At 42.8% G+C, this 15,187-nt stretch overlaps 1 protein-coding gene across 1 annotated transcript in view; it reads right to left on the bottom strand.

The window, feature by feature from the left end:
- Nucleotides 1-1,603: 1,603 nt before the first annotated feature.
- ZBTB38 (zinc finger and BTB domain containing 38) overlaps nt 1,604-15,187 on the bottom strand; it is a 43,515-nt gene continuing 29,931 nt past the window's right edge. Inside the window, exon 3 of the mRNA XM_068546011.1 lies at nt 1,604-7,955. Within this exon, the coding sequence (XP_068402112.1) occupies nt 4,362-7,955 (3,594 nt within the window). The 3' untranslated portion in view covers nt 1,604-4,361. The remainder of the gene's footprint in view (nt 7,956-15,187) is intronic.

Below are 15,187 nucleotides of genomic sequence, written 5' to 3'. Positions count from 1 at the left end.
GTTTTTGACTTCTCAGTATAATATTCTAAATAGAATTACTTGATATCTCAGATGTCAAGAATGAAATAATAAAAATGTAATCACATTTCTGTTATAACCGGTTCTTCCATTAGTTGTCTAAATTTGGAGTGTTGAGTTTTAAAAATTGCACACCGAGTCAACTTGCCTGCTCCCTTGACCATCTTGCTTGAAGAATCAGGGTCAAAGGATGCAAACTGGGGAGGGAGGAAGGGAGGGGTCAAAGGAGTTTGATTAATAGATGTCCAGGATGGGGGGTGGGAGGTGAGTTCTTAGGTAAGGAGGAACTTGAAATGGAAGAATCGCTGCCCCTGCAAAAAGGAACTGATAAGAGACAGGAAGTGGAACCAAATCAGTCAATAGGGGATGAAGAAAGAGGAAGGTGAGCGATAGGAACGAAAAGACCTGAAATCAGTAAAAGAATATGTACAAATAGGACTGCTTTGCGTGATGTTTTCATGCTTTTAATCCAGTTAGTTTCCCAACTGTTACAAATTCTTTCAATATTAATTCTGTTGTTTTGATAGATAAGTTCCTTTTAGCAGAGAGTAGTTAAGAGAATTTTTGGAGAATTCAGTTTGGGTTGCTCTTCAAACACAAAATTGATGCTATGGGCCAGCCATTAGGGCTGGAAATTTGAGTTATTTTCCCTGTGCTGCTGATGGGTTGTGCTGCCTGAGCCACTGGCCCTCCTGTCACATCACCCATCGTGACTGCCTGTATTTGCAGATAATTAGCTAAGGTTGCAAGTGATGACGGCACAGGTTGTTTTATGTGAAAAATGACTAGTTTATAATAGCATTGTAATTTCACCCTGTATTCAAAAAAAAAAAAAAAAGGTGTACAAACTCTTACAAACTGAGTTCATAGGGCAATATCCTCAAATATAAGAGAAACCAAATGCCCAAAGTACTGAGGCCTCAGTGAGTAAATGACAGCTGAGTCCAGGGAGGCTGAGCCTCTTTACAGCTGTCATCGTGACAACTTCCATCACAAGCTGTCTCTTTTCCTCACTCTCCGTTGAGTTTACATTAAGCATTTCCCTCTAGGACGCTGAGAAGGAACAAATACATGGGCTCTGGAGTCAGGCAGCCCTGGGTTGCGATCCTGGCACTGCCTGGCTGTGGGATCTGCTCAATGTCACTATAAAATGCAGATAATGAGGTCTACTTCCTAAGGTTGTCGGGAAAGGACTGAATGAAATAGCCCATGGAAAGAATGTTGTCGAATACCTGGTAGTTAATAAGTGTAATGTGTTTTCTGTGGATGTCTAGAGCAGAATACTTCCAACACTCTGATTTATCATAAGATCAGGCCTATTCAAAGCACTAAATGATAACAAGAGTTCAGTCTCTTTTATTCTGCTTTTTTTTTAATGTCATATTCCATCTGAGTCCTAAGCATGTAAGCAGGTACCATGGAATGTAAACAAGAAAGGAAACAGAAATATATCGTATGACTCATATGTGAAACAATGCTGTGAATCACACAGATGAAATAGCTGTTTGGCTGCACAAAATAATGAACACTAAAACGTTTAAAAAGAGACAACATAGGAATAAGCTATTTTAATCAAGCAAAAACAAATTTATATCCATTAGTTCTAAAAATAAAATTAGACTTTTCCAACCCTTAACATCTGTATTTAATAATATCTTCTAACCAAAATACAGATGCTAAAACAGCAAATTACAATATATCTTGTACAGCATACAGTATGTTCACTGTTCACACTTACTTTAATTCTAGTTGGTCGTTATGTACTCAATGCATAAACATCACTTAGAATAAAATTTTCACAATTAACAAAAAATGCGACAAGGCTGTCTTAAAACGGCTCTGCTATAAATTGTATAGAATATACAGAATTACAAAGTCAAGTATTTTTTTTATCAAAATATACACCCCTCCCTGAAACTAACACAAGCTATCAACATTTTAAACGAATAATACAATTATAGAAAATATTTGCAAAATTATTTTTTCATGTATAAATATTCTGCCATATTTACTTTGGTCTAGAATTATCAGCATACAAGTCCACTTAAAAAATATCCACATGGAAGGGCTGGGAGACATCAGTACAAGTAATAATTTTGTATTTGGAGTTACCTCAAATCAAAATGACTGAAACACACAGTAATTCTCCTTGATTCATACGCCTAATTGAGATAAAACAAATTAGTAGATCACAGGATTGCTTATTCAATTTTCTAATTATCAATTCAAATATTCATAAGCCCTTTGCAACTATCTTTTTAACAAAACCCAAATGAATAGTGCAGGTATACATATATACAATGTATAAAATAAAGTTGAACTCGTTTGCATTTTTCCATTTTCCTCTATTACATAATACTGTTTGTAAGTGAAAGCAGATGAACAAAAGATAAATGCAAATACAATATTGGGGTTATTTAACAGCAAAGTACTATAGTATAAAAAGGTCAGCTTTGATCATGTCCTTTTCTGGGTGTTTAAATGCTTTCTTGCCCACCCCAATCCTTATTAAGTCTTCTTCATGGAGATATCACAACTCTTGAAGAGAGAATCTGGAGTCCTTTGAGCTACTTCTTCACAATGGTAACCTTGCAACCTTGGGTAATCTTGGGTTTCCAGCTATCACATCCCATGAACATGAATGGCTGCAGGTCATCCTTGAACCGGGTTCCAGATTCTGCTCATACTGGTCATCAAAGGGTAAGAATGTTCTCTCTCTCTCTCTCTCTCCTATTCTGGCAGTTTAAAAAGTAAGAATCATGACTTCCAGCCTCCCAGGAACCTAGTCCACGTGACGGAATATCCTATAGGGCAGTTAGATTTTGAGGGCAGTGTTGATGGTGTGGGTCAGCATAAAAGAACATTAAAAACGGAAGTGGTTTTTAGCAAGCGGGCTAGATGCCTGCAAACATTAAGACAAGGCATCATCTGGTTTGTGGATGTATTTCTGAGTCATGTAAGTAAGTGATGGAACCTTGTCACTCCACATTCTATCTCCCCACCCCCCAAAGACAAAGCTCTGTTCGAGGCAAGGAAGGTCATCACTCCCTCTGCCCCCTCAAGTCATTAATGGGTGGGGTGGGGGTGTGTGTTTCTCTTGTCCTTTTTTTTTTTTTTTTTTAAATAGTATGTATTTGTGGGCTGCATAATCTCCAAGAAGGGTAACAATTGTAGGGATTGGGTTCTCTGTCACTTTCAAGGGCCTGGGAATTCACCACCGTACACATGCTTTGCGCTAAATTTCCTGGACACTCCTTCAGTGGCAATGGAAGGCATCAGGTTTTACTTGAACCCTTGAGACTGGTTAAATCTATCTGGAAAGACCTCCATGTCCATGGCCTTGTGACGGATGGAAGACTGCAGGGAGTTTCAGAAGAATTTGACCTTTCTTCATTTTCTGAAGTGAGGCCACTAAAAAGTAATATACAGCACAGCACAGGTAACCACAGGTAACTTCTGGGAAGGCTCTCCCCCATGGATAAGGCATGACCTATGTTTTCTGTGACTTGAGTAGACCAGTTCTAATAACAACTCAGCCATAACTTCAAGAGAACAGCATTCCATCTAAAAGCATACACATGCTCTTAAGTAATATTCAAGATGCTTTCTACTGATTTTTACATCAGTCCTCATTATTTGCAGATCTATTGCTCATCATTATAATTCACTACAGGGGACATGGACAGTTAAAAGTTAGAGTGATTTATATATGTATTTTACAAGGTTTGTGTTGCAGAAAAGTCGTTCTAGATAATGTATGAATGTCCTACTCGGGTTACTCATTTCACACATATTTTCAACTATATTATTTCATATGTATCCATTAATTTAAACAATTTTAATAGAAGCTGGTTGGGAATAATGACTGTCATAGCTCATTTACCTTTGAACTTATTTATGAAGATGACATTTTCATGACATCTGACCCTTATTTTCTCCAGTGACTAAAGACAGTTCAGCAGCCAGTTCCTATTAGCACTTAGCAGAAAGTTTTAAATTACGCTAAAATTAAACTCTTTTCTTTCCCCCGACTGGCAGAAATATCATAGCTGAGAACTTCATAAACTTTCACAGGACACCTGGGATATTGGAAGTTTCAGCTACTTTGTTTTTGTGTACTTTGCATGAAGTTAATGCTAAAACCCAAAGTAGATATTAGGATCCTTTTTCTGGAATTTTCACAAATGAGATTTTCTTTGTTACATTTCACTCCTTCATGACTGTTATGTGAACAAAATTAAACAGAAACAAAAGAAAACGGCTAACTTAAAAAAAAACAAAACAAAACGAAAAACTCAAACCCACCAACTTATAGTTTCGAAGATTTTTCTAAGTATCACCATTCAAAGGACATTATCAACAACGGTTTGTCCATTATCCTTTTGGTCATTGTCTTCTGAATCAATGAAATGTGGATTCTCCAGGGGATTTGAGTTTTCGTGGCCCGTGTCACCTTCTGTTTTCTCCCGCTGACTTGGGCTTTTGAATAAGTGTTTCTTCTGGTGCATTCCAAGGGCAGCAGCTGTTTTGCAAATTTTGGGGCACTGGAAGCAGGCATAGCCCTTCCCATTATGCTCCCGGATATGCCTCTGCTCATGATTCCTTTTCGTGGAGAGATACAAAAAACTCTGAAAGCAGAACTGACAGTGGTATCGCTTTTCACCAGTGTGGATTCTTTCATGGATTTTGAGGGTCTCATTCAACGTGAAGGCCTTGTTGCAATACTGACAGACGAACTCCTTCACGCCCAGGTGGATGCGCTCGTGTTTCTGTAGGTTACCTTGCACCGAGAAGCACCGTCCGCAGGTCTTGCACTGGTACGGCTTCTCTCCCGTGTGACACCTCATGTGCATCTTCAGGGTGGAGGGGCTCTGGAACTGCTTGGAGCAGAGCTCACACGCATAAGGCCTGGCCGTGAGATGCCGGTGGGGCCTCCCTTGATTCCCAGCCCCCGAGGCTTTGTCTCCGTCGCAGAGCTCACACTGCAACTTGGGCATCTCTTTATTTTCTTCTTCCTCGAAGGCCTTCTCCTGGGGAGCCCTCCCCACTGCGCAGTCCAGTTCGGCCGGGTATTTACATTTGCTGCTCGGGCTCCTGTTTTCATGCTCCTTCCTCCAGGTGGCTTTCCTCATTTTTCTCAACTGTCGGGATTTCTTTTTGGGTTTGTAGTTGTAGTAAGGGCGCCATGGTTTGTCCGTGGAATCCTGGTCACTGGCATCGTCAAACATCTCACTCATCTCCACGCACTCGGACTGGCAGAGCCCGATCGGGCTGTCTCCGTTGGTTTCCTGTTCACTCTCTCGCGGCGGAGTCTCCTCCTGCATTTGGTACTTGGGCCTCCTCCCTCTTTTATAGAACAATTTAGATCCTAGGATGTGCCTTTTCACAATGGCTTCGTTCCCGATTTTCACCGTTATCTGGCAAAGGGGCGCCACGTTGCTGTTTGTGGAGGTTCCCGGGAGAGCAGGCTTTGCGATGTAAGTTTCAATTTTACTAGTTTCTTTAATGATGTTTGTGGTTTTGCTCAATGACCCTCCAGGATCAGCAATGTATCTGGACTCCTCTGGTACTTCTCCCCTGTTACACAGGATGGTTTTCTTTTTCTCCTTCATGCTCTTGGGTCTGCTGACAACCCTCCCCACTTTGTCCGGCTCGGGTTTGCCATCGTCTTTCGGGGTCTGACTGCCAGCCAGGTCTGAAGGGGCTCTGGGGTTGTGGCTGCTTGTGGCAGCAACGGCATTGCTGTGCATTATCACCGATGAAAACTGGCTGCTGTGCACGATGACCGAGGGGGCTGAGCCACTGTAGCTGATCACAGAGGTGGAGTTCTCACTGCCATTACTCACAGACAACACGGGCGCGTCCCCTGCCCGGAGGCCTGAACCGACGGCATTTTCAGTGGAAGAAACTGACACCTCCGTTGAATAAAAGTTGTTGTCCAGATCAACTTTCAACTCTCCCCTCTCTCCCCATTTGGTACCCTCTGCGTTTTGCGCACTGGTGGAAGTGGGTACATCCTGACGTGCTGGTGTTTCCAGTGGGATGGCTGGACTGCTGGTCAAGGTGTTTACACTGTTCTGGAAATTCAGAGTAGGCAACTCAGAGTCGTGCGGATTCTGAATAACATAGGGGCCGGGTGCAGACTCGTTCATCTGACTGTTTTCTCGAGTATTTTCATAGGAAGAATGTCGGTAGCTCTTGTAAGGAGCCCGCTTGCATTTCATGGGCAGGAGCCTATAAAGCTTATATGGATAGACACTAGGCTTCAAGCCCCCGTTTGCTGTTTTTTTACTGATGGAAAGTCTATGATCGATGGCATGGAAAGACTTCTGGTGGTTTTTGAGTATATAGTAGGTCATGAACGTTTCCAGGCAGAAAATGCACTGATACCGCCTTTCTCCTGTGTGCCAAATCTCATGTCTTGTCCTGTACTCAGCCAACGCAAACACTTTGTTGCAGTAATGGCAAGGATACGTTCTTCTCCACGAGTGAACATTGGCATGTCTTCGGAGGCTGGATAAAGTCACATAACTACGTTTGCATACTACGCAGCTGTAGAGCATTTGCCCGTTAACAAATTTAACCATGTGTTCTGTTTCTGGCAAGGTATTTCCGGGACTGGAAAATTCACCAATCCTATTCTCAGATAATAAAGGTTCTGGACCTGTGAATGCACCTCCATTCTGCCCAATGGTGGGATAGTTTTCTAAGAAGCGCTGATTCCCTCCAGGAACGGGCATGTGGCTTGACCTCATACAGATCTGCTCGTGCCGATCCAGTCTGTTGAGGGTGCTGAACTGTTTGTTGCAATGCTTGCACACCAAGGGCTCCTGGGTTGGCTTGTGAAGCTGCATGTGGGCGCTGAGCAAAGTGCTACTGTCGAAAGATTTGGAACAACAGCTGCAATTGTAAATGAGAGGCGGCACCTCTGTGGCTGGCAGCGTGGGGACATCAGAGGATTTATTTTCATCTGCCCTGGGAAAATGGACCTCTCCTTCGCTGTTGTTGGGAGATTTTGAAAGGGAAAGAATTGCAGCCGGCTGTGGACTTCCTTCCTGATTCATTTCCAAGTTGGTTGCTGGAGGGGGGGGTATATTTTCTGGAGGTGAATCCGAATCCTGGGGTACGGAGAGTGTCTTTGGCTTTCGGCATGTTTTCGGTTTTGCTGCAACAGCTTCGCAGTTTTCTTTACCTGTTTTCCCAGGTGAACTGCTGTCCCGTTCCCGTACAGGCAGACTTCTGTAAGCCTCGGCCACGGAAGACACGGCGTAGGAGTGCTCGGCGAGGGTGCGCACGGGCTCCACCTCGTGGCAGACGTCAGTCCTCTCCAGGCAAAGGCTGGTGGTTCTCATGGAGTCGGAGACCTTTTTGAAACTTGCCCTCAAGTCCAGTGGAGAAAACATGTTATTACTATTTTCTGTTTCGATGATGGAAAATGCATTTGTGATCCTTGGCCCATTAGTGATGGCTGGTTCTTCATGCCTTTTTTCATTTTTTTCTTCTTTAACCACTCCCTTCTCGGTAATGCAGAATACATAAGGACCTGGGGAATTTGAAAAGTTGCGATCGGTAAGATCTTCCAAGAAGGATATTCCCAGCTTTTTGCCTGCAGCTGCAAGATCAGTGACTGTTTCTTGTCTCTTGACGACGACTGTGGAGCTGTAGATATAATTAAGGATTTCTGTAAACACTTCGGCTTTGAGATCATCCAGCTCCAGGACGTGGCTGGAAATACAGATGGTATGGCTCCAAAAGATATTTTTGAAATAAAGGCTTGAGGCAGCCAGGACATTGCTGTGGGCTTTAAATTTGGTGTCTTCCACAATGATAGTGACATCACATAAAATGCCCCGAATGCGCTGCTCGTTCAAGATGGAGAGCACTGTGTCGCTGTGAAAGTCGTCCTTGAGGTCCCTGGAAAGGGACATGACTGTCATCTGAAACAAGAGGAGAGAAATGGTCAGAGACCCTTCCACAAGGAGCTCCTTTATTTGTAGGCTGTTTTCAGTTTCTTTGAAAAACGTTTTTTCTATGAAAATGAATGTTTTTTTAAAAATCTCATTCTGTTGCTGCTCCCAAGACTTGGAGTCAACCTTAGAAGCTTAATCTTTATCTTGCCCCAGCCTGTTCCTCATACCACTGCTAATAGTTGTTATAGTTGGAAATCCTCCCAGAACTTTTTCTCCTTCTTTCTCCAAAGTTGTAGCTTGGAGAAAGGTTCCCCCGCCAAATGTTAAAGGTCTCATCATCACGCAGGGCTGCTGCATTGAACTCTTAGAGTCGGGCAATTGCCATGGTCCTACCACAAGCCTCCTTATCTTATTTCAGAAGATCGCCCTGATGATCTGATCCAAACGTAATTCATGAAGCAGGAAAACGATTTTTTAAAAGTTTTCCCTAAGTAAGCAGTACCTGTGAGTAAAGCCATTGGCTGCTCGGGAAAGAAGCAAGAACTGGAGGAGCCATTCCTGATTTGTGGCTCTGAAGGGTTTCTCAGTGTAAAGTCTCAGTCTGCATGACCAAGCCTGACCACTAGGGGCACCCTGCCCTCTGGCCCCTCCTTGTGGGGACCCATCCCGTTCCTTCTGATTTCGCTTTTATCACAGCCAAAGTAGACTGGGGTGTTCAATCAAAAAGGAAACAAAACAAAACAAGGAAAGTATATTTCTGAGTTTACAATACCGTGTCTAGTCACAGGTTCCTAAATTAGCACAATTTAAAGGCACTGTGGCTCTTGTTCTGGTCTGAGGATCCTACCTCGGTTGTTCCCAGAGCCCGGGTCTCGTTATCCTTTATGTTCTATAGTGAGCCTAGAACGGCCAGAGCCTACCCACTAATATTCTAGTGAGGGACAATCCAAAGCAGTGGCTTTCAGAGTTACCCAGAGTAAAAAATACATGGTACACAGTGACTTAAGACAGAAATGAAACAAACTTACCCTTACTATGTGTGATGCAGTCTGTTCTGTCCTATTCTCTTTCACTTAAAAAATGCTAACAGCAACTCACGAAACTAATTCCACTACACACTAATGGATCACTCCTGCACTTAAACTGTACCCACCCCCCCCAAAAATACCCCCTTTGGTCTAAAGGATATACTACCCAGCTGTTCATCAAGTCTATCTCTAATCACATGATGTCCAGAAAGCCATATATCATGCTGCTATTTCTTTCACTCCCAGTGGCAATGTCTTCCTAGCACTGGAGTATAACGTTTAGCCCACGGCATTTATTCAGTTGGAAAAGACCAGATGGCCACATAAAGGATCTCTTTTTACCTTTTTGTAAGGATTATAAGCTCTGCCCATTATGTTATTTAGTGTCCTTTATACAAGAATCCATTTGATAACTTCTTTTTATCTCATTCAGCCATTGGAAAAAGAGCATTTCTACTAACAAATTCTTTATTATTCAGATAATGAGAACAATGTACTCACCACGTTTATTCTCTCTTAATTCTCCAGACGAGGATGCTTAGAACTAATGTTTACCATTGCCTGTTGTAGCCACTGTGAGCCTGGGTTTCTGGTGTGACTACTGTCTCACTTTCTTGATTTAGGGATAGCTCTTTTACTCTTGTTTCCCCTGCCTTTAAGTGGAACCTTCCATGAATCTTTTCTAGGGATGTGGGGGATTAAATCTTTAAATAAAATTAAAAGAAAAGGGATCTTTGGGACTTCCCCGGTGGTCCAGTGGCAAAGAATCCAACTTCCAATGCAGGGGACTTGGGTTCGATCCCTGGTCGGGGAACTAAGATCCCACATGCCTCGGGGCAACTAAGCCCAAGCGCCACAACTACTGAGCTCACACGTCTCAATTAGAGTACAGAGCCCCCGCGCTCTGGAGTCCACGCGCCACAACTACAGAGCCCACCCACCCTGGAGCCTGCGTGCCATAACTAGAGAAGAGAAAACCCGCACGCCACAACTTGAGAGAAGCCTGCACGCCACAACTAGAGAGAAGCCCGTGCTCCGCAACTAGAGAGAAGCCCGAGTGCCGCAATGAAGATCTCGCAAACCACAACTAAGACCCAATGCAGCCAAAAAAATAAAGAATATAAACTTTAAAAAAAGGGGATCTTTATGGCTTCCTCTGTGCCCTGAAGGGAGAAAGGTTCACCCCTGAATGGATCGCAGGAGTCTATCCTTCACTGGCTTATAGATCAATAACATACTTGGCTGGTGCTTGTTTGGCCTTCCTTGAGGTCTCTCTGTTCTGGGCCCCTGTAGCATCTACTTTCTCTCCTGACTCGTACCTTCTCCTGTTCGGAAGGGTCAGACCGGACCATAACGGGCTCTAGAGGACCCCCCACAGCAAGTTTTATATTGCAAGTACTAGTTATCATTAAAAGTTATCATCAGATTTGAGTTTAAAACAAATCACTCAGGATCACTTAGGCTGCAGTGTGTGGAAAGGATCAGAGGGAGGCCAGCTGGCTGCAAACCAGCTAGCGAGGCCGTCCTAGTGGTCCAGGTAAGAATTAATCCATCCACCCCAGACAGAGTGAGAACCTGGGAAGGAGTGGGTGGCTCCACCCACACCTAAGAAAGTGAGACTGGGGGAGTTAGTATCTGAACTCAAAATTTACTTTAATTCCCTCGACCAATATTTATTGAACAACTGCTAAGTACAAGGCATCAGGCTAAGTGCTACAGGAAGACAAGAGTTCATTTCTCTGTTGAACAGATGTTTACTGAATACCTACTTTATGCTTTGGGACAGTAGTTCCCAAACCTGGTTATGCATCAAAATCAGTTGGGAATGGGCCCGTGAGCCACAATTACTGAGCCTGTGCGTCTGGAGCCTATGCTCCGCAACAAGAGAGGCCGCGATAGTGAGAGGCCTGCGCACTGCGATGAAGAGTGGCCCCCGCTTGCCACAACTAGAGAAAGCCCCCGCACAGAAACGAAGACCCAACACAGCCATAAATAAATAAATAAACAAATACTTAAAAAAAAAAAATCAGCTGGGAAGCTTTAAAATAGTACAGGTTTACAGATTCCCCCTACTTTGCCCCTGCAGAGATTCTGGTTTGGAACAGATTCAGCTGGGGTGAGACCCTGGAATCCATATGTACTTTTGTACCTTATTTCGTGAATAAGTAATACATTCATATGATAACAAATTGGAAAGGCACACCGAGTAAACATTGACAAGCCTCCTTCCCACATTGTCTCCGAGGCTCTTCAGGTGGTTTTTTATCAACCAGCCAGAAACAGGCCTGGGAGCTGACACTAAAAGCCAGGGCTGCTAGCAGAACAAAAATACTGCCCCCAAAGGTTTGGGGTATAGCAGGGAAAATAAGATGTGTTCATGAAAAGCCGTAAAACAAAGATTCCCAGGGAAGGTGAAGGATCAAGAGCGCTGGGAGAAGGTTTCAGGAGTCAGGGGAGAGTGGCTTGGGAACGGGTGTGAGCCCAGCAAAACCTTGCAGATATGGACAAAGCTGAGGAAAAGGAATTTCAGTCAGAAAAAGGCACAGTCGAGAGTTTTACACCCACAAGAAGCCTGTAATCTAGGAGTCAGTGTAACACTTTATTTTTATTTTGTTGTTGTTGTTGTTTGCTTTTTGTTTTTTGCCACACCACGCGGCTTGTGGGATCTTAGTTCCCCGACCAGGGATTGAACCTGGGCCCTCAGCAGTGAAAGCACGGAGTCCTAACCACTGGACCGCCAGGGAATTCCCAGTGTAACAGTTTAGGACAAGGAATCCAAATCCGCAAATGTGAAGTGAAAAAGCGGTGAAAGTTGTTGAAGATGCAATTTCAAGCCATATTCTGCCTGTCCAAAGTGCAACAAAGAAATAAGTTAGAAGTCTGTAGACCACAGGGGACCCACCGTAGGCCACAAGCACAGCTGGTCCCCACAGGCTGTGTTTGACCCACATGGTTTTTGGAACCATGTTTTTGAAAAACTGAGCTCCTGTTGAAAACCAGTAAGATTTAACAAAAAAATCAACATATCTTTTCTTGAGAAATAGGAAGACTGGACAGCGAAGGGGTTGTTGGCTGCCTGGCAACCGCGTGGCTGTGTCCCTGTGTCACTGTCACCTGCACGCACGTGCTACCTGTCCAAGTACTTACCGCCAAGCGGCTTCTCTCGGTAAAAAGCCCAGCCCGGCCCCTTTAGGCAGTTTGGTTTGTGCAACTGATACGAACATTAGGCAGAATCACTTTGCACCCACAGTTCTGAACAGACATACTTAACGATATCCCTAAAATTAGAATTAAGACATAAATGAGCTCGTGGGGGGAGGCAGTCATTCTCACCAAAAATAGTATTCTTTGACTTAAGAAAAATTAAAGTGATCTTCTCCTCTTGTTATATTTCTTCACTGAGTGTAAATGAAAACAGAAGTCTTAGGAGTTCCTGCCAATGGAAAGCCCACAACAGACTTCAGAAAAAGAAACAGAAGTTGGAAAGCAGATGAGATTCAATTTACACGTAATTTTCTAAAACGTGTTCAAAAAAGCAAGTTTCGTGCAGTATATTTATTATTTTCAGTAGTACAGCTGAGATGGAATAAATAAGCATGAAAAAGGCTAACAAAAATGATGTAAATGCAAAAATTTTGGTAAGCCAATATTTTAAAAAAGTAAACTAATTTGTAATTAGATAACTGTGGTCATCTGACTTATGTTACTATTTTCTTGAGTTGGTATTTTAGCTGTAATAGCTTATAACATACACCTTCTAAACACATAAGTACACATACATATATATCCACGTGCACATATCAATAAATCTATGACTATATAACTATATGAACATATGCTGTATGTAAATATATTTTATAAGCACATCAAACAGGCTGAACTTTTAATTCAGCATCTAAAAAACAGGATACTTGGACTTCCCTGGTGGCGCAGTGGTTAAGAATCCGCCTGCCAACACAGGGGACACAGGTTCGAGCCCTGGCCCGGGAAGATCCCGCATGTTGAGGAGCAACTAAGCCCGTGCGCCACAACTACTGAGCCCGCGAGCCACAACTACTTAGCCCACATGCCACAACTACTGAAGCCCGTGCGCCTAGAGCCCGTGCTCCACAACAAGAGAAGCCACTGCAATGAGAAGCCCGTGCACCGCAACGAAGAGTAGCCCCCGCTCGCCGCAACTAGAGAAAGCCCGCATGCAGCAACGAAGACCCAATGCAGCCAAAAATAAAATAAATTTTAAAAAATAAAAATAAAAAACAGGATACTTGAGAGAGAAAGGGGGTGCAACTAAAAACTATGCCAGGGCAACAGGTATACATTGGGACTGTACCCTGGGAAATGAGGATGAATGATCATCCTGTTTTCATATACATAAATATATAAACAAAATATATATCTCTATATAAATTAAATATAAAATTCTAAAGTTATAATTACATACATGTACATTTATATAAAGTATACTTTATAAATATGTAAATGCTTTTAAGAATTTTATAAATATATGATAAACATACTTTATAATTATACTTCATATAAATGCCACTGGGAAATTCTACTTAATTAGCATATTTAGAATCTGCTGCTGCTTTTGTCTCCTGCCATATTCCAGCCTTATACAATACACATTCATCTCATGCAAAGGTGGGCACTTAAATAAGATGCTTTTGATGATTAAAATGACTTTTCTTCACCTACTTTTAGAATTAACTAGTTTTAGAAAAGTAAACTAAATCTATGCTGATGGTAAAATATTCAAACAGTACAGAAGTGGATTAAGGTACAAGGCAGAAGCCCCCTTCCCCATGCCAGCCTCCTCAATACACCCACAGCACAGGGACTCCCTATACAGGTCCTTTTCTCATGACTCGGAAGGATTTCTACGCTCTGTCTGTATGAAGCTTTAGAAGAAAAACTGTATTTCCTCTTGAGGTTCTTCTATCCTCGCCCCTAGCTCCTCTGCCGGGCAATTCCTATCATTCACTCATCTCAGATGACACCTCCTCTGGTCAGCCTCCTTCCTCACGAATTTCTAGTTTGGGGTTCCTACCTTTATAGTCGCATGTAATGTTGTGCGTCTGTCCACATTTCTATCTTTCCCTGTTTGCTCCTTGAGCGCAGGGACAACCTAGCTCACCTTGGTACCCTCTGCGGCTGTAGGGCGGGTACAACGCACCGTTGATGTTGACAGTGAGCAGAAACGCACTGGCTCCTCAGACCCCGAGCAGCAAATGGCTTAAATAACATATTGTGCTTAGAAAGCTTTCTGGTTTAAAGCTTTAAAAATTAGACCTAGGTGAACCCAAATTCTACTCTAGAGAAAGCAAAATTACCAGGAAAATAAAAATAAATTCCTGTTCTTTTTTTCCCCCCTAGTTTCCTTCTAAGCTGGCGGTTCTCAAAGTATGTTTCATGGACCTCTGGATCTCCCAAGACCCTATCGACAAGTTCTTGAGGTCAAAACTATTTTCATAGGGGCAGGACAGGAATAAAGACGCAGACGTAGAGAATGGACTTGAGGACACGGGGAGGGGGAAGGGTAAGCAGGGACAGAGTGAGAGAGTGGCATGGACTTATATACACTACCAAATGTAAAATAGCTAGCTAGTGGGAAGCAGCCACATAGCACAGGGAGATCAGCTCGGTGCTTTGTGTCCACCTAGAGGGGTGGGATAGGGAGGGTGGGAGGGAGACGCAAGAGGGAGGAGATATGGGGATATATGTATATGTATGGCGATTCACTTTGTTATAAAGCAGAAACTAACACACCATCGTAGAGCAATTATACTCCAATAAAGACGTTAAAAAAAAAACAAACGATCTTCATGACAACACTAAGATGTCATTCATCTTTTTTATCATGCTGACATGTGCATTAATGGTGCAAAAGCAAAGATGGGGAAAACTTCCAGCAACTTAGCAAACATCAAGCCAGTAACACTTGGATGAAGGACTAAAAATTATTCATTTTATTAAATCTTGACCCTTGACTATACGTCTTCTTACTGCTGTGTGATAAAATGGGAGGTACACATAAAACACTTCTGGTGCATACTGCCTTGAGAAAAAGTACTTGGGTGTTTCTTTGAGTTCTGAGTTGAACTAGACAATTTTTTTTTTCATGTAACACCATTTTTACTTGAAAAAAATGGTAAGACAAACCATGGCTATTCAAACACGGGTATTTGGGCAAACACTTCCCTGAAAATGAACTAAGTGAGTCTGTCCTTT

This window comes from Eschrichtius robustus, chromosome 6 (assembly GCF_028021215.1).
Source record: "Eschrichtius robustus isolate mEscRob2 chromosome 6, mEscRob2.pri, whole genome shotgun sequence".
Taxonomy (NCBI): Eukaryota; Metazoa; Chordata; class Mammalia; order Artiodactyla; family Eschrichtiidae; genus Eschrichtius; species Eschrichtius robustus.
This window is presented reverse-complemented; position numbering and strand designations above follow the sequence as displayed.